This window comes from Macrobrachium rosenbergii, chromosome 23 (assembly GCF_040412425.1).
Source record: "Macrobrachium rosenbergii isolate ZJJX-2024 chromosome 23, ASM4041242v1, whole genome shotgun sequence".
Lineage (NCBI taxonomy): Eukaryota > Metazoa > Arthropoda > Malacostraca > Decapoda > Palaemonidae > Macrobrachium > Macrobrachium rosenbergii.
Window position 1 is genome coordinate 14,882,837 of NC_089763.1, and position 20,658 is coordinate 14,903,494.

The window sequence follows — 20,658 nt, forward strand, 5'->3', positions numbered from 1 at the left end:
TCTTGAATTCATTAACATAGGGATATTCAACTAATGAAATAAGTATTTTAAAAATCTCTTCCTGAATTTAAAAAAAAATTGCATAAATGATGGAGTGTGGAAACAAAAAAAAAAAAAAATGCATTTAACCATGAAAATAATTCATATAGCCTGTATGTATTTTACAATATCCTTTGCTTTTACTGGATTTTTCCCAGTATTTTTAACCACACTACTGTATGCTTTAGATATGCTGCAATATTGTTGTAAGAGTTATATTTTTCACAACAGTTGGGTACTTGTCAAGCTTTATCCTTTTACAGTATATTTAAAAAGGAAGCGCCAACTGTCACAAATGCAAAGGAATAGGTTTCTTTTACTTGGTCTAACATCATTGTTTTTCCAACTTGTTTCACTTTTTCTTCCACACTTAAGAAAGAATCCGCAAGGTCACCCAGTTCAGGTTTTGAAAATACTACCTCAGTGGTGGTCTAAGTAAACCATTTTACAATAATGATTAGAAAATATGTCTTGATTTTTAACATGTGTTCATGAGATCATTTTATTGCAGGTGCCTTAATATGCAAAATGTTGCAAGATCTACTCAAGGATAAAGTACTGTATTTCATTTTCAGATAGAACTTCCTAGGGTGTTCCATGCAGTTGCATTTAGTATAGGGGATTATCACATATGGAAACTGTCGAAGGAGCTGTATAGCAGAGACTCAGCATCCTGGACAATTATTTGTTTAATTTCGTCTTGGTTTTTGGAGTATTGCGCTCCTCGAACCTTAACATCCTCTGCTGAGACTGTGCTTACTTCTGTTGCTTTATGTTACTATCCATGGAAGAAGAAACAAGGTAAGGTGCTGCACAGAAAGTTCATGTATGTGAAAAAGTGTGGGTAGAAATTTTGGTCAGTGCTGTTTTGTATGATTAAATACTGTACAGGATCATGAAAGGAATATATAATTAATGATAATGTATTTTATTCTAGAAAGTTATAGCACTGGGTATCTTTGGCTGGTGGGTGCTGCATGTGTAGTTAGACCAACAGCTGCTATTCTCTTCCTGCCTCTATGTTTGGAGCACTTATGGAAGTCACGATGTAAACAGAAACTGGCACTTCGATATTTCTTAACTATGTAAGTATGATTATTATTTTTATGTCAGTTAATCTACTCTATACTGTATATCAGAATTTTTAAAGTTTATTTCATAAAGTTCCCGTGATAACTGTATTGTGATGCCAGAAAACTCTCAGTGATTAATTAATGAAAATATGGGTTAGTTTCCAAGCTGAGCATTATTTGTAATTGAAGTTGTTTTTACAACTATTTTGCCATGAACAACTGAATTGGATAACAACAGCTGTTTTGCTTGCATTTCAACCATCGTACGATAGTAAATAATTATCGTATTTGTTACAAATGATGTTAAGTAGAATAGGATGATATAGTTTTACATTACAGTACAGTTGACCCCCACTTATTCTCGGTTCAGCAATCGCGGATTCAGGTATTCATAGACTTTTCTGTGGCACATTTTTCAATAAATTGCGGAAAATTCAGTAATTTGTGGATTTTTTTGTCGAAAAATATTCACTGATTATATTGATTATATATATTGTATTTTCATGTTATTTTTGCGACTAAATACATTTTTGATTATAAAAAATATATTTAGTCACAAAAATAACTTAAAAATAGGCAGTTATATAAGCATTTGTAGAGGGGTCTTTGGTGTTCCAGCTATTAAAATACACAGTTACAAGTGTTTTTAGAGGGGTTCCAATATGTTGCCGATTTTCGGTATTCGCGGGTGGTTGTGTTACCTAACCCCAGCGAACATGGGGGGCCCACTGTACTGTATACCTTTATTCACTTTGGTGTAAAGATCAGCAAGGAAATATACTGCTAAATTTAAGCTGCAAGTTGTAGCTGAAGCTGAAAAACAATGTTTAAGCGGTTAACCCGCCAAATGCGACTGGAGCGTGTTATGCGTCGACTAAAATTGTCTGTAGAAGGGTGCCAAGTGGGCGTGTAATTAAATCGACTACAAAAAGTTTTTTAAATATTCGCGGAAAAATTAGTTATAGGCCTAGTTTGCGAAAGATTTAAATCGTCCTCGAGGATGCTGGAGTTCACGATCACACTGTTGTTTTGTTTTAGCGTTACCCAGCCGCATCGCGCCGACTTTCTTTCTCGCCGCTTTTCAGAGCATCAGCGACGATCTCAGAAATTCTTTTGTCACTTTGTCGTACCTTTGCACCGTTTTATATTAGCTTAGCTACATAAAGTTTTATATATGAAAAATGTATTTCATGTAGAATACAACAAAAAACAACCCATGGTTGTAGTTTGTATAAGTTTTGAAATATTTTCATATAAATCACGATAAGTGCCAAAATTTCAACCTTCGGTCAACTTTGACTCGACCGAAATGATTGAAAAACGTAGTTGTAAGCTAAAACTCTTATCGTAGTTGTAAGCTAAAACTCTTACATTCTAGTAGTATTCAATCATTTACCTTCATTTTGCAACAAATTGGAAGTCTTTAGCACAATATTTCGATTTATGGTGAATTTGAAAAAACTTTATCCATATGTCCTACAAGGTAACTCAAGTAAAAATCTCAGAAATTCTCGTCACTTTGTCGTAATTTTTACGATTTTATATTAGCTGTTGCATAAAGTTTTATATATGAAAATGTACTTTTAATTTCATGTAGAATACAACATAAAACAACCCATGGTTGTAGCTTTTATAAGCTTTGAAATATTTTCAGTATAAATCACGATAAGTGCCAAAATTTCAACCTTCTGGTCAACTTTGACTCAACCGAATTGGTCAAAAACGCCAATTGTAAGCTAAAACTCTTATTCTAGTAATATTCAATCATTTACCATCATTTTGCAACTAATTGAAGTCTCTAGCACAATATTTTGATTTATGGTGAATTTTAAAAAAACTTTTTCCTTACGTCCGCGAGCGGTAACTCTGCTGAAAATCTCAGAAATTCTTTTATCACTTTGTCGTAATGTTTGCACCATTTTATGTTAGCCGTTACATAAAGTTTTATATATGAAAATGTGTGCAATTTCATGTAAAATACAACAAAAAATAACCCATGGTTGTAGCTTTTATCAGTTTTGAAATATTTTCATATAAATCACGATAAAGTGCTAAAATTTCAACCTTCGGTCAACTTTGACTTGACCGAAATGGTCGAAAAATGCAATTGTAAGCTAAAAACTCTTACATTCTAGTAATATTCAATCATTTACCTTAATTTTGCAACAAATTGGAAATCTCTAGTTTAATATTCCAATTTATGGTGAATTTATAAAAACTTTTCTCTTACGTCCATGTAACTCAGCCAAAAATCTCAGAAATTCTTTCGTCACTTTGTCGAATGTTTGTACCATTTTATATTAGCTCAGAATGAAAATGTGTGCAATTTCATGTCAAAAAATAACTTTTGTCGTAAATATTTTCATTAATGTATTAGTCAACGTTACATGGTCGAAAACGCAATTGTAAGCTGCCAAAACTCTTACATTCTAGTAACATTCAATCATTTACAGCATTTTGCAACAAACGGGAAGTCTCTAGCACAATATTTTGATTTATGGTGAATTTTTGAAAAACATTTTCACTTATGTCCGTGAGCTGCAACCGCTGAAAATCTCAGAATTTAGTCACCTTGTCGTAATTTTCGCACCGTTTTATAATAGGCCTTACTTAAAGTGTTATGCAGTGAAAAATGTGAAATATCATGTAGAATACAACAAAAAATAACTCATGGTTGTAGCTTTATCAGTTTTGAAATATTTTCATAAATCATGATAAATAGAAAAAATTCGACTTTCGGTCAACTTTAGCTGCGACCGGAAATGGTCGAAACTGCAGTGTAAGCTAAAACACTTACAGTCTAGTAATATTCAATCAATTACCTTCATTTGCAACAAACAGGAGTCTCTAGCACAATATTTCGATTCATGGTGAATTTAGAAAAAACTTTTTTTACATCCGCGATTACAACCACGCATCATTGTGTGATAATATTTTCTGTGTTGCTGTGATTGTTTACAATTTGTTATATACCAAAATCATCACAATTAGTGTACAATACAACGAAAATCATAAATCATTTAGCTTTAACCGCTTTGCTCATAGTCACGTTTGTAAACAATTATATATGAAATTTTTTTTGCGCTTGTCATATATTCCAATATTTATATATGATAAATGATATTTTTTCATTTCTGATGGTTTACATACCAAACTTAGGCAATGACAAAAAAGGAGTAAAAAATGAACTCTTAATCTTAAAAACTAAGCGTGCTGTGCTTTTTTGAAAAAAAACTTTTTTTCCGCTTCGGCCCTAACTCCCGAACGCCTCCGGCATACGACAGACACTTTTGTAAATAGAGGCTTCACCTAAACTTCGATATGTGCCATCAAACTCGGCTGTAAATAAAATTGGAGAGAAAAGTATTTTAATCAAAACGGCTGGTCATGAAAGAACACATTTTACTGTTGTTTGAACGTGTATGGCAGATGGAATGAAACTTTCCCCTGTGGTCATCTTTAAACGGAAATTGATGCCTAAATAAAAATTCCTGAATGGTATCATTGTTTCTTATAAACCTAAACAATGCAAATGGCACATGATCGCTATGTTTGTTTTTTATAATACAGTAGTAACATGAGAATACTGTACTGTACACACAGTATTATTGGATACAGTGAAGTAAAACATAACTTTTTAAAAGATGCATGGAAGAGATGCATACTTTATTTGTTATGTTTGCATTTTGTAATGCGATACTAATATGTGAATATTACGTATGCTAGTTTTATATCTCGTGTATGATGTGACCCTCTTAAAATTAACTTCAAAATTAGGTTTTCAAAGGTCACATGATATGTGAGTATATATAGTAATTTGTATTTTTATATAAGTAACTTAACAAGTAATTACATTGCTATAGTTTCTACTAATCGGCAGCTAAAAATTTTGAATTTGGAATTCGTCTTTCGTATTGATTTCTCATCGTATTTGGTGAAGTATTCTTGCTTTGATAGCCTTTTGGCATTATTAGATAGAGTTAGACTCTGATTTTTTACCGTAATTGCGATTCTCATTATAACAACTTTCCTTATTTACTGATTGCGACTTTAGTTGACTTGTTTTTCCAAATGTCAGATTCAAGTTCAACTAGCTTTAGGTATTGCAGCCACGTTTGACTAAGGAATCTTTCGATTCACATTCTATCTGCGTGGATTGTAGGGGACAAATTTGTTCAGAAGACTTACGATGTAATGAATGTGTAGACTGGGACAGTAAAAAGTGGAAGACTTTAAGATCTCATTTAAATAAACTTGCTTGAGATAAAAAGAGAAAAGTGACAGACAGATGGATTAGTAAGCCTTTAGCTAGTCATGGATGTCCTGTTGATCATGATATTGGTAATGCTAACGTCAAGATTGACATTCCTGTTATTTCTGTTGATCCCATACCCAGTTCTCCTGCTATGCAACCCGCTCCTTTACCTGGCTCTCTTGCTTCCGAACCCAACATCATTGCCAGCCTTGAGTGTAAAATTGATAAAAGGCTCAAATTGATTTTTGAATCCGTTGCGCAATTAGCCTCCTCAGTTAAGGTCCTTATAGGCAATAAGAGTGATTCGGAGCGCCCTGGTGATCCTAGTGCCAGTGCAGTGTTGGTGGAGCGCCCGATTGCGCCTATTGTTAATGATGTGTTGGTGGGAGGAGGTGGCTACCCGTATCGCCGATTCTCCTAGGCAAAGGTCAATGTCATATCAATGTCATACTCCCCTAAATCTGGGAGGAGTCACACTGGTAGCCTAAGGGAGGTCGGTCGGGTCTGCCAACAGGTTGCCGCCCCCTTGGTTGAACTAGTTGTTGAATCCCAGGTTGCAGCCAAACGCCGCTGGAAAGGCGTATCCCTGGACGCGCATCATCTTTCATCTAGCTCAGATGATTCTTCTCCCAGATGCCAGTGGCGTTTTGTGGATGAATCATGCCCTTTAAAAAGGCATGTGGGTGATGTGTCTCATTCTCCTCCAGTACCGTGTAAGAAATTCAAGGAAGATGTTTGCAGTCCTCTCCCATCTTGCAGTCACTGGGACAGTCTGGAACATTTTCCTTGTGTTCCTCCCTTAGTAGAGAGTCAAAGAATGGTTTCCAAGTATCCTGCTTCTTGTAAGCGCTCTTCGTCTAAGGCGTCTTCTTCTGAGCATCCTCTTCCACCCAAGACTCCTCTGGCTCCCGAGCACCCTGCAGTGTTGGAAGCTCCCGTGACTGCCGAGCACCCGGTTTCTTCCGAGCACCTGAAATCATCTCAGCGCTCGTTGGCTCCTTCTTGTGCTGCTGTGTCAGAGCACCTGTCTTCTCTAGAGCGTCACAGAGCGCCCAAGCACGTCTTCGCCCGTCCACTGTATGATTCATGGTTTGCCAACTAAGATGAAGCACCCAGTGATGCCTGAGCTTCCTTTGGCACCCGATCTTCCGTTGGCACCATAGTGCCCGCTCTCTTCCGCTCATGGTGTTTCTGCCGCCGACACTTTGGCTCCTTCGTCTGTTATTGTTCCTCGAGCAGTTGGGCATTCTTCTGTGTCTCAAACTTTCGCACCTCAGGCTTTACCCTCTTTGGCAAGCAAGCACCCTCCATGGTAGACCAGATTCAGAGCAAGCTCAACAGTATTTTGAGCCTGTTGAAGAAGGCTCCGTCAGTCCCCCAGCCTACGGACTTGGCTTTGTCTCTTGTATCCTCGGATGAGGAAGAAGAAGTTATTGCTCGAGACACTTGTCCTTCAGCTTACGCATTGCTGCTAAGTATCTTCTTGCTACCTTCCCAAATTGCTTTTCGCCTGCAGCTCCTTTGTCTGCATTGACTTTTCTTGGGGAGTCACAGTCTTCCGAGTCTTTGAGACTACCCAGGTTAGTGCTTTCTTCTTCTGCCAGAAAAGCCTTTGATGTTATTGAGGGATGGCTAGCGGAGAAGAGGGAACAAGGTAGAGCCATTTTCAGCTTCCCTCCTTATAGTTTGTGTAAGAGGAGACAGCTCTCTTATGCTACAGGGGAAGATCCTTCTCTGGGAGTTTCTGCCTCCCAGGGGACTTCTGACAATTCCTCTCGTAGATCTGCCTTTGCTCCAGTGAAGATCATGTCCCGGTTCGACGGAGGTCTCACCTTCTTAAAAACTCTTGTCAGTGTCAGTGTTGAGATTTCTCGACCGCAGTGGGGTCTCTGTCTGAAGATTTCAAAGACTGCCACTGTTCCTGGAAGATAGTGCTCTGATCTGTTTGGGGTCCTCTTGTGTATCGATTAACCCTTTAACGCCGAAGCCCTATTTTAAAAAATGTCTCCCGTATGCGGCCCTCCGAGAGGTAGCGCCGAAAGCGGAAAAAAGTTTTTAAAAAAATCACAGCGCTTAGTTTTCAAGATTAAGAGTTCATTTTTGGCTCCTTTTTTTCTCATTGCCTGAAGTTTAGTATGCAACCATCAGAAATAAAAAAATATTATCATATATAAATATTGGAATATATGACAGCGAAAAAAAACTCGTATATAATTGTATACAAATCGCTGTAAGGAAAACGGTTGAAGCTAATGAGTTAATTTTTTTAGTTGTATTGTACACTAAATTGTGATGATTTTGGTATATAACAGATTGTAAAACGATTAAAGCAACACAGAAAAATATTATCACAAAATGATGCATGAATTAAATAACGCATGCGGACGTAAAAAAAGTTTTTCAAAAATTCACCAAAAATCAAAATATTGTGCTAGAGACTTTCTAATTGTGCCAAAATGAAGGCAATTGATTGAATATTACTAAGCTGTAAGTTCTTTAGCTTACAATTGCATTTTTGAACCATTTCGATCGAGTTAAAGTTGACCGAAGGTTGATTTTTTCTATTTATCGTTATTTCGATGTAAATATAAAAAAACTGTGAAGAGCTAAAGGAATGATATATTTTTGTTGTATTCTACATGAAATTGCGCACATTTTGATGTATAACACTTTATGTAACGAATAATATGAAACGGCGAAAAAATTACGGCAAGCTGACGCAAGAAATGACAGGATTTTCAGCGGAGTCTGCGCGCGCGGAGCGAAGGAAATTTTTTTTTCAAAAATTCACCAAAAATCTACATATTGTGCTAGAGACTTTCCGTTTGTTGCAAAATGAAGGTAAATGATTGATTGTTACTCGAATGTAATAATTATGGCTTTTGGATGCGTTTTTTTATCATTTCGGTCGAGTCAAAGTTGACCAAATGTTAAAATTTTGTCAGTTATCGTGATTTCGGCGAAAATATTAAAAAACTGTGAAGAGCTAAAGGAATGATATATTTTTTGTTGTATTCTATATGAAATTTCGCATATTTTGATGTATAACACTTTATGTAACGAATAATATGAAACAGTGAAAAAATTACGGCAAGCTGACGCAAGAAATGCTAGGATTTTCAGCGAGTGTGGCAGCAAGAGAGCGAAGGAAATTTTTTTCAAAAATTCACCAAAAATCTAAATAATGTGCTAGAGACTTTCTGTTTGTTGCAAAATGAAGGTAAATGATTGATTGTTACTCGAATGTAATAATTATGGCTTACGGATGTTTTTCGATCATTTCGGTCGAATCAAAGTTGACCGAATGTTAAAATTTTGTCAGTTATCGTGATTTCGGCAAAAATATTAAAAACTGTGAAGAGCTAAAGGAATGACATATTTTTGTTGTATTCTACATGAAATTGCGCACATTTTGATGTAGAACACTTTATGTAACGAATAATATGAAACGGCGAAAAAATTACAGCAAGCTGACGCAAGAAATGCTAGGATTTTCAGCGAGTGCTGCACATGGAGCGAAGGAAAATTTTTTTTTTTTCAAAAATTCACCAAAAATCTAAATAATGTGCTAGAGACTTTCTGTTTGTTGCAAAATGAAGGTAAATGATTGATTGTTACTCGAATGTAATAATTATGGCTTACAGATCGTTTTTGATCATTTCGTTCGAATCAAAGTTGACCGAATGTTAAAATTTTGTCAGTTATTGTGATTTCGATGTAAATATTAAAAAACTGTGAAGAGCTAAAGGAATTATATATTTTTTGTTGTATTCTACATGAAATTGCACACATTTTGATGTATAACACTTTATGTAACGAATAATATGAAACGACGAAAAAATTATGGCAAGCTGACGTAAGAAATGACAGGATTTTCAGCGGAGTTCGCGTGTGCGGAGCAGAGGAAAATTTTTTTCAAAAATTCACCAAAATTCTAAATATTGTGCTAGAGACTTTCCGTTTGTTGCAAAATGAAGGTAAATGATTGATTGTTACTCGAATGTAATAATTATGGCTTACGGATGCGTTTTTTCGATCATTTCGGTCGAGTCAAAGTTGACCGAATGTTAAAATTCACTTTGGATGCTGGGTCCTTCTCCAGCATCCCAGTCTAAAACTCGCCTCACACGCTCAGTTCTGACAGGCAGTATCGCGCTTTCACGGTCCTGACGCCTTTGTGACATCTCTGCAAACGTTCTGTTGGAGCACGAATACGTTAACACTCGCAAAAGTTCAACAAAACACGCGTCTGCGTCAAAATATCGCTCCGCAAGGTGCTGCTCTGATGCTCTCTGATGCGAGATGGGGAAATTCGGCGCATGCGCGTCGGGTGACGCTCAGAAACAAAACAACAGCTGGATCCGTGAACTCCCAGCATCCGCCGGTAGCGCCGGATTTGAAATCTTCCGCAAACTAGGCCTACAATTATTTTCCGCGAATATTTAAAAAAGCATTTTCAGTCGGCGTTTGCAACGTCCACTCAGCATTCGACAGACAATTTTGGACGACGTTTAAAACGTCCAACAGGCGTTTAAGGGTTAAGGAACCAGGGATGGTTACCAGGAATTAGCTTTCCTTTACACGTTGGGAGTTTTAAAGGAGAGAGAACTGTGGTGTTCCTACACCTCTAGGGGAGTGACTCCCTCCCAGAAGTCGGCCCTTCTGTTTTTCCCGCTGGATCATCATCACCTGTTCCTGCAGGCTACAGTTCAGGAGATTTTTTTGGATCTTCAGAAGAATATGCAAGATCTTCTTGCCCAATCCTCTAAGTGACCTAAGAAGGTGCCCGCTCATACCTCCAGGACAGTCTCCCTGCTGCAGACTCGGCCCTTTCATGGCAGGAGACAGAGACCCCTTTCTGGATCCCGTTTGTCAAGCAGATTTGTCTCCAGAGCCATTAAGAGATCCTCTTCCCGTTTTGCCTCTCGCAAGTGAGAATTTCATCCTCCAAACTTGTGTAGGAGCCAGGCTCCTTTTCTTCAGGGAGAAGTGGAGAGAGAGGGGGACAGAGCCCTGGATTGTCAATGTTCTGAGGGAAGGTTATTCTATCCCCTTCAAAGAAAATCCACCTTTAAGCAGCTCTCCAATAACATTGTCAGCATACTCCAAAGGCTCGAAGAAGTCTTTGGCCCTTTCAGAAGAAGTGTCGTCCCTTCTCAAGAAGCAGGTGATAGAATTAGTAGAGAATGTGGGCTCCCTGGGGTTCTACAATCGTCTTTTTATTATGCCCAAAGCTTCAGGGGGCTGGAGGCCCGTCCTGGATGTCAGCACATTGAGTGTCTTCATTCAGAAGACAAAGTTCAAGATGGAGACAAATCAAACCATCATGTCATCCATTCGCCAGGGAAAGTGGATGACATCTATAGACATGCAGGATGCGCACTTCCATGTCCCAGTACATCGGGAATTGAGGAAGTTTCTCAGGTTCGTTTTTGGGAACAAAGTGTTCCAGTTTCATGCTCTGTGTTTCGGGTTATCGATGGCACCTCAAATGTTTGCCAGAGTGCTCACTCCCTTAGTGAAATAGCTCCATCTGATGGGAATCAAGATCTCCTTTTACTTGGACGATTAGCTACTTCGGGCCCAATCAAAAGAGAAATGTTCGTAGGACCTTCAAAAGACTCTTCTCCTAGCCCAGGAGTGGGATTGATGATCATCATTCAGAAGTCTCAGTTGATTCCATCACAATGAATTCTTTATTTAGGGATGATAATAGACTCTCAGAATTTTTGGGTTTTTCCCTCACTGAAGAGAATACAGTCTTGCCTCAAGATAGCACACAGATGTCTTCTTCTGGACGAATGCTCCGCCAACGAATGGATGAGTCTTTTTGGGACGTTATCGTCCATAGAACAATTTGTACTCCTGGGCAGACTTCATATGAGACCGCTCCAGTTCTTCTTAAGAATCAGCTGGAACAGGAAAAAATATCCAGATTCTTTTGTGTTCTGAGTAACTCCAGAGATAAAAGAGGATCTGTGTTGGTGGGGCTTAGAAGGACGGTTGTCACAAGGGAAATCTCTCCTTCCGTTGAACCCCAACCTAGACTTCTTCTCAGACGCGTCGAACCTAGGTTGGAGAGCTCTGTTGGGAGAAGGAAATTTCAGGGACCTGGTCTCCAGAACACAGAAATTGGCACATAAATCTCAAGGAGTTGAAGGCAGTTCATCTGGGGTTACAATTTTTCAAAGAAGAATTGTACAACAAGACAATCACAGTGCACTCCGACAGTACGACTGCCCTGGCATACATCAAAAACCAAGGGGGGGGACATACTCTTTCTTCCCTTACAAGACAGCGAGGGATCTTCTGCTTTGGGCAAAGCAGTTTCAAGTCAAGCTTCTTACTTGCTTCATTCAAGGGAAGCTCAACATTCTGGCGGACGAGCTAAGTCGCCAAAGACAGGTGTTACCCATGGTGTGTGGACTCTGGATCCTTGTGTTTGCCCGGATCTTTGGAAGTTGTGGGGGACTCCGGTCATAGACCTGTTCGCGACTTCCAGAAACCATCATCTCCCTCTGTTTTGCTTGCCAGTTCCAAATCCTTTAGCATGGGCAACCAATTCCATGCTTCAGGACTGGTCAAACAGTCACCTTTATGTGTTTCCCCCCTTCAGCATGATACAACAAGTGATCAACAAGTTCCAGACTCACCAAAATCTGTCAGTGATCCCAGTGGCCCTTTTTTGGCCAATGAAGGAATGGTTCCTGGATCTTCTCGACCTCCTCGCTGATTTTCCTAGGCTGCTACCTTCAAAACCTCATCTGCTAAAACAACCCCACTTCTGGCATTTTCATCAGGGGTTGTCTGCTCTGGCCCTGACAGGATACAGACTGCCAGGAAACTTCTTAGAAAGAAGGGGTTTTCAAGATCGGCTTCTCAAGCTATTGCCAAATGCAGGCGACAGTCCTCTGATAGAGTATATCAGGCTAAGTGGACAATTTTTAGAGAATGGTGCAGAAAGCGCAGAGTGTCGTCTTCTCAGACATCTACAGTATAACTGAAATAGCAGACTTTCTACTATATCTTAAGACTGACAGAAACCTGTCATCCTTGACGATCAAGGGTTATAAAGGGCCATGTTAAGCTCTGTCTTCAGACACCGGGAGTGGACCTTTCCTCTAATCAGGATTTATCTGATGTAATTAGATCGTTTGACACCACGAGACACAAAGAAGTAGCAATAGTGCCATGGAACCTGGATGTGGTCCTTAGATGGTTGTCTGGTCCCCAATTTGAGCTTATGCATTCGATTTCTCTGAGTGATCTAACTAGGAAGACCCTCTTTCTAGTCGCTTTAGCGACCGCAAAATGAATCAGTGAGGTCTTTGCAATAGACAAAAGAGTGGGTGTTTCCCAAGAGAATGCTGTCTGTTCCTTCTCTTTGGGATTTCTAGCCAAGAGCGAGTCCAGTTCCAATCCATGGCCTTGTTCCTTTGCAATTTAAAAGCTTGTCTGAGATTGTAGGCCCAAATGAGGAAGAGACAGTATTGTGTCCTGTGAGAGCTCTAAAGTTTTATCTTCACAGAACAAAGAAGATTTGTGGTCCTTCAAAAGCCTTATGGTGTTCTGTTAAGAATCCTTCTCGGCCACTTTCAGAGAATGCCCTGGCATTCTTCCTAGACCTCATCTTGGAAGGCAGAAGCCCATTCTTCTGTTGAAGATGAGGTTTTTCCATTGTGTAAAGTGAGCTCATGAAATTAGGGCTGTAGCCACCTTGTTGGCACTCAAGTGTAATTTGTCTCCCCTCGATATTTCAAGCGATTTTTTGGAAATGTAAGTCGGTCTTTGCACCACATTATTTGAAGGAAATTGAAACAGTTTATGATAATTGCCATACTTTGGGTCCATTTTCTGTGACTGGCATGATGTTGTGGGAAGAAGCGTAGGAAGCAATCCTTTCTTTCTTTCTTCACCTTGATTTCAGGTTGAGTTTTTTATGGAAGCCTGGGGTACTGTTTACTGGAGTGCCCTCCAGTCCTTTGTAGTTAGGCAGTGATTTTTAACTTTTTATGGTGTTAGGTGACGCTTATTTCATTGTCGTTTTTTTCTGTGCTGTGCCCTGGGCAGGGGCAACATTATTACCTTTGTCAGCAGTTGGAATCATCCGTACTACAAGGTACCCACTAATATAGTAGGCTAGCCTCGGCTATACCACCGCCCCACTCTACAATAAGAAGAGCTCCAGTATCGGCAGTACCTTCCTGCAGCAGCTCCCTTATCAGGTAAGGAGACAACAAGCATTTTTTAATGCTAGCAATCCTTTCTATTCTCAAATTCATTACTATTATTAATGTTTTGGGTTAGATTTGTTCATTCATCCCACCTGCTGTCAATGTGGGAATCAGCAATGTAATTACTTGGTAAGTTACTTATATAAAAATGACATTTTTATGATTAAATAAAGTTTTATATATACTTACACCAAATAATTACATGATTGGAAAAAAAAATACATTTTTATGATTAAATAAAGTTTTATATATACTTACACCAAGTAATTACATGATTGGAGCCATCCCTCCTCCCCTCACATGAACATTATGTCACAAACAAATTGAATCCTTTTGCTAGTTGTTCCTCTCTTACCCCGGAAGTGGGTGGGGTTAGTCACCTAGCCAAACAAAATAGCGTGACCCACGAATTTGAAAATATTTAGCTGCCGGTTAATAGAAGCTACACTATAGCAATGTAATTACCTGGTAAGTATGTATAAAACTTTATTTTATCATAAAAATATCATTTTTCTAAGGTAAACAAACTGAAGCCACTCATTTAGGTTCTACCCACCTCATCCAACCCACTTTGTCCCTGTATTCTAAAGAAGAATGGATGTCATGTGTGAGGAGTGTTAGCAACCTTCCTCTTTCCCTCTGTCTCCTGCAGGTTACCCTCTTTTTAATCAAGTCTACAGCTATTTGAGCACTTGTTGAAGGATACTCCGTATATGAAAGGCTGTGGCTTATTTACCTAGGAAAAATACAAATTAATATAAAAAATTTTTACTTTGTATAGGTTTTGGAGTTGAAGTATTGTTCTTCATAATATATTCAGCCTTTAAGTGGAATAGATACTTTATTACTAATCTGATAGTCTACATAATATCTGTTCTTCATAGTGACAGCAAAGAATATTTGAATAATCTGTAAGCTGAAACTAATGCTACCTTTTGAAAAGAAATTTGTTAGCTGAAACGTCTTTTTAAAATTGTTGGAATGTTTAAGGATGATACAGTACTCAAACCTATTTACAATTTTAGATGAATTCTGTGTCTTCCCATTCTTTAGAGTTTTTATCTGAATGATGATAACTTATAGGTGAATTTTTGTAAATTAAATCAAACAGATTTGTCTTCACTGAAGTATGGCAGGCCTTTTCATTAGCTTTGATGTAAGTTGTATCTACTGTCAATATTCTTTCATATGCACATAATCCTTGACTTTTTTTGATATTCACAAGAAAAATTCACAAGAAAGATTTCCTTGACAATTTAGATTTATTATGAGTGATATTATTTTCCCAGTTCTGTTTTGCATATTTCCCATAATTTTAAGTGATGACTGAAATAAATGAATTACTGTTTTTGAAAAAATGTTCACAACTTTTTAAGTTGTTGCCTACTTGATGAACATGATCATCCATGTCCATAAGTGAGGTATGTAGCACATTACAGGTGCAGTTGTTAATTACACTTTTTAGATCTTCTTAATTATGTTTTGTTTGTTTTGTTAACAGAACTCTTCAGGGTACTCATCATCAGAATTTGTAAAACTGCATCACCATCATGCCAGTTTTCCCCTTACTGGGTTAGACGTGATGAGTTTCCTTCAGTTATATCTTGTGCACTCTCCCTGAATTCCAGTCTGAGGCAAGGTCTCTCTCTCTCTCTCTCTCTCTCTCTCTCCATAATTTAAGAGGTCTTCCAGCAGGCCTTTGTATTGGTGCTCCCATACCTACTACATACATCCCTCACTCTCTGTGTGGTTGAACCGAGAGTGTCTCAGATGTCACAGTTTAGATATCTTTTCTGCCTCCAAGTGCATTCTTTTATACTATTTGCTTTTTTTCTAGTCCATTTTGATATTACCTTCCTTGCCAAAAATTTTCATAACATTCATTTGCTTCAGTTTTCCCTTCTTGTCCTCTAAGGACAAATCCTTTGGGCAAGCCCAATAAGAAGAATTTGACCCAGTGATTTTGTTTAAACAACTGTGAGATGATGATCATATCCCCACTTTACCAAATAGAGTTTTCCCTTTGCTATCTTTGTGGTTACTGTGGACCTAGTTTTTCTTGTATTGGCTTTCAATATTCTTTTTCTCCATTTGACTTCTCCATATTTTCAAAATTTCCAAGACTTTGAATCTGTTGTTAACACTGTCATCTGAATATAGTAGGTTCCATCGATTTCCTTTTCTAAATGTCTTTGTATCTTTGTCCATAACTCTAAAAAACAATAAAGAACTTGGTGTTGATCCTTGGTGTAACCAATATTTATCTTGGCTTCGTATTATATATATACCAACATCATCACTGGATTTTCCTTTTCATTGCTTGTTCATGGAGTCTGGTTTTCCTTCTACCTTCTTAATGTTACTCCATATCAGCTTTGGCACTTGTGTTAAATGCCTTTTCAAGATCCATAGATATGTCATTTTTATATAAGTAACTTACCAAGTAATTACATAGCTATAGTTTCCTCTTGCATGGCAGCTTAAATTAAAAAATTTGCGGGTAACGCTTCAAAGTTTAGTGCAGATGATTGGTCCCACCCACTCACTGGAATACCAGGAACGACTTAGCCTACAACCTTAGTCTGTCTCTGCCGCACTCAAGTAAACACAGAGTGTCGATGGCAGCTTTGTTCTTAAATTTGCCGGTTGGAAACCGGATTTAAGTAAAGTATTATCAATGATTTCGGGTAGCCTTCAACCCTACAGCTTTCAGGGATCAGTATTTTATTGTTTTGTGACTAAGATCTGATTCAAGTTTATCATATTTCGCTAGGCTACTGCAGTAGCTAATTCGCACTCAAGTGGGTTAACAACCTGGAGCATAGTTTACTGTGCTACCACCTTTACCAGTTAACGTAATAAACGTAAAGAAAGCATTAATTTCTGAAGCAGTATTTACAGTACTGAATTACTTTCTGCAAGTCTCAATTAATGTTTGTTAAGATTTCCGACATGTCTGTATGATGATTGTGTGCTTCAACTATTGTCGGTAAAGGTTAACTTTCCTTTACTTTTAGTAGTAAACACATATCTGAAAGTCTCTATTACAGGATGGCCCGAGGTAGAGGGTTAAGGTACAGATGGCTAAATGTTGGCTTTAATGGTTATAATGCTGTTACATCTTGCTACAATTGACTGTGCTTCCCCAATCCCAAACCACAACAACCCACAATGCACCAGTCATAAGCAGAGCTTCAACATGCACAATATAATATGCAAGACTTAATACATAACAATATCAATGTTCAATAGGATTTGAGATCTGTCTGTATGATGGTACTCAGTGTACTTCGAACTATGTCGGTAAAGGTTAACTTTTCTTTTTCTGAGTAGCGTAATATAACATAAATATTGTGTTCTCTACCGATCGAATATTTTCGGTAATGGATAAATGTCTGCATTCTCGAATTATGTTGGTTAGGATTTGAGATATGTTTGTATGATGGTACTGTGTACTTCATAACATTTGTCTGTAAAGAATTAATTGAACATTTTATTATTACACTTTCCTTTGCAGAGAACTGAAAAGTGTAAGGGCAGGAATGCAGCAGGAGAGAATTGTGCTTAATGTTTTGGTTACAGTGAGCTTTAGCAAGAAGACGTTCTTGCCAGCCAAGAATCGTGCTTTGGTACTTGCTTTGGCAGTACTGTACATATGCTAAACAAGATGGCATGAATTGTGAAGAGTTTCACTTTTTTTTTTTTTTAGCTCATACTATGAGTGCCCAGTAGCTCTCACCAGCTCCCGAGCTACTAGCTCACCAGGCACCAACTGCAGAGCGCTGGGAGCCCACTATCGAGTGCTTTGGCACGCACTCTTGGGCGCTGAACACCCGTGCTCAGCGCCAGTTACTGAGATCCTGGCGCCAACTCTCTCCTACTGCTGGCCCTCCTGCCTTTTTTATCCTCTTGCTCCCACATCTAGCTCCCGCACTTCCTTCCCGTGCCATTGCCAGTCTTGTGTCAGGGTTAACAGATGTTAACCTTGTAATAATAGTGAAGTGTTGTGCAGTGGAGGAGGTGGCTACTCATCCCTCAATGATCCTAGACAAAGGTCACTGTCAGACTCCCATGCACCAGGGAGGAGGCAAACTGGAAGTCCAACGGGGTCGGGGGTTTACACATGGGTAGTCTCCCCCTCAGTCGAGCCTGTCGCTGGTCCCAGGTATCGACAGACTGCCACTGGAAAGGCGTCTTACTGGATGTGTAGTGAAGGGGTAGCTATCTGTCCCCCTCAGATCTCCTAAACTCAGTCCCTGTTAGACTCTCATGCACCAGGGAGGAGACACACTGAAGTCCATGGGAGTCCGGAGGGGTTTGCCCCCCGGGTAATTGCCCCTCATTCGAGCCTGCTGTCCGCAGGTGTCGATGGACAGCCGTTGTAAAGATGTCCATAGAGATGTACTTTTTGAAGTTTTGCTAGCCTTTGGTTAGCTCCACTGCAAAGCTGCCACTTGAGTACCAGACGCTCCTGGCTATGCTGCCACATCGCTACAGGTTAAGTTGAGGCATGTGGAACACCAGTATTGGCGCCAAGCGGAACATAAGCTTCGAGTGGCTAATAGCGCCCGAGCTTCCAGTAGCACCCGGGCTCCCTATAGCGCCAGAGCTCGTCTTCAAATAGAGCTTCCAGCACCCGCTCTCATGCATCTGGCGCCAGCCTACCAGTGGCTGATGCCAGTCTCTCTTTAGCTCAGCTCCTGTCTCTTCAAAGAACAAACTGTTGTTCTTTTTTGAGCACAGTTTCCAATTGAACGCCTAGCTCCGGTCTTCAAGTGGCCAACTATAGTCTCTGATCATCAGGTTTCGTTCTTCAGTATTGGGCTCCCTCCTTTGAGTACCATACAACCGCTCTTAGGTGGTTTTGTCTCTTTTCAGTCTGTTCCACCTTCGCCTAGAGTTCCAGATGGGCCGTATTTCTCCCTTTTGTGACATCAGTTGTCTCAAAGCACTGTCCTTTGCAGACAGGGACTTTTGTGTACGAATTTATGAGCTTGTTGAAGAAGGCTGTCACCTCTACAGGGAGTTAGGAGTCTAACTTAGTTTTTTTTAAGGGAGCAAGACGGGTGTTTTTTGTCCTTCCCTCCCTTTGATGCTTAGATGGAATTAGTCCTGCAGCAGAAGTTGTCACTCCTGGTTGTATTCAAGACCATGGTTACCCATGGCCAGTCTTTTCTGTATCTTATGGACTGTCCATATTCCTATGGGTGTGTCAGTTATTGGTTTTTAACCAAGTACAGTTCTGCGTATGTTGTCAGTCTGTATGAGGTGTCATCGAGTCCACACAACTCATTATGGCACTTAGTTGTCTGCGAGTCTGCACAAGGTTCTACAAGTTTGTTCGCTTGCAGAGACCAACCGAACAGTCCTGTCGTCCACTCTCTGGGGCGATTGGGTGGAGTTCCTGGATATGTAGGATACTCGAAAGATATCTCAGACCTGTCCTACGAGACAGGGTCTTCAAGTGCAAGAATTTAGGCTTTGATATCTATGGCATAAGACTTCGTTTCTTCTCAATCCTCGCTTACTCCTAGACTGCGGTATTCCTTTAGACAAGATCACAGTCCTTACTTTTTACATCAGCTCTTGCCACCAAGCGACAAGAGGGTTTTTCTATGGATGATTAATAGAATGTTTTTTTCTAATCCAGCTGGAATTTCTGGTGGTTGACTGAGCCGTCAGAAACTCACTCTTACTCTAGAGTGGACCTTGGTTCCCCTGAACTGTTGGATTATGTGCCTCTATGGGGCAGGCCAATCTTGAATGTCTGCATCCTTAAAGGAATCTTCTAGCCTGGGCAACAGACTCCTCTCAGCAAGATCGTTTCAACTTGGACTTCTAAGCTCTTCCATCGTTCGACATGGTCAAGGAAGGGCTGGACAAGTTTTCAGGTTCATTGCAACATAACAGTGACACTTTTAGCCCAATTCGGACCATGAATATTGGTTCCGAACCAGATACAGGCAGTCCCCGGTTAATGGCGGTCCCGCTAACGCTGATCTGGTTTTGCGTGATCCGGTTTATGGGGCTTGCTCCAGTGATGAAATCGCAATTGTCGGCGCCGAAATCACAGATTTCGCTTATCAGCACCGTATAATTGGTTATTGGCACTGTTACATACCATTAGAGGCATAACCGAAAATCGGCACTTTCGGCACTGATAAGCTCGAAAATCACCAAAATCGCCGAGTTTTGGTTAGCTGTGATTTTTGGTTATCATCACACCCTCAGAACAGAACCCCTGCCACTAGCCGGGGACTGTCTGTATGGTTGTTGGTGGACTCTTCATGACTCCTTCCACAATCCATTTCTACTTAGACAACCTCACTTCACAGACACCACAAAAAGGTGGACAACTCTTATCTTGGACAGATTTAGACTGTCTGGGAGCTTGCCTGGAAGAAGTGAACTTTTCAAGCGACTGCGGAGACTGTTGCAAAATGCAGACAGCAGTCTTCTTGCCAAGTACTCCAGTCTAAGTAGGCATTCTTCTGTCGAAGGTGTAACAGCTATAGCATCTCGTCTGTGAATTCCTCTTTAGCTCTGATAGCGGAACTCCTCCTATACCTGAGTACCGCCAAGGGCGCTCTCTTCTTCCACCTTCAAGGGGCATAAAGCAATGCTAGGCTTAGTATGTAAACACAAAGGTCTAGTTTTATCATCTAACCAAGACCTTAGTGACCCATGAAGTCTTTCGAGACTTCCAAGGCAGAGGAGTCCACTCCGTATATTAGAATTTGGACATAGCTCTCGAGTGGTTAATGAGCCCCTGTATTGAGCTTCTCTGTTCCACAACAATTAACTTAACTAGAAAACTCTGTTCCTTGCAGCCCTAGCAAATGCCAAACGAGTTAGTGAACTTTAGACTATAGACAAGTAAGCAGATTCTGCTCAGGGAAACAGTCTGTGGACAAGATCTATGCTTTCTCCCTTAAGTGATTGTTGGACGTCCCTGACCCTGGGAGAGTGAGTGAAATGTCTAGTTTGAGCTTTCAGGTTTTACCTGAAAAGGCTTTTTAATCAGAAGGCCATTCATACCTAGAGTGTCCAGACAAGA

The 20,658-nt window shown here is 39.6% G+C and overlaps 1 protein-coding gene across 1 annotated transcript in view; it reads left to right on the plus strand.

Annotated features, from left to right (window-relative positions):
- PIG-B (phosphatidylinositol glycan anchor biosynthesis class B) overlaps positions 1-20,658 on the plus strand; it is an 80,800-nt gene that overhangs the window by 12,359 nt on the left and 47,783 nt on the right. Inside the window, 2 exon segments of the mRNA XM_067125296.1 lie at positions 615-840; positions 977-1,124. Coding sequence (XP_066981397.1) covers positions 615-840; positions 977-1,124 — 374 coding nt within the window.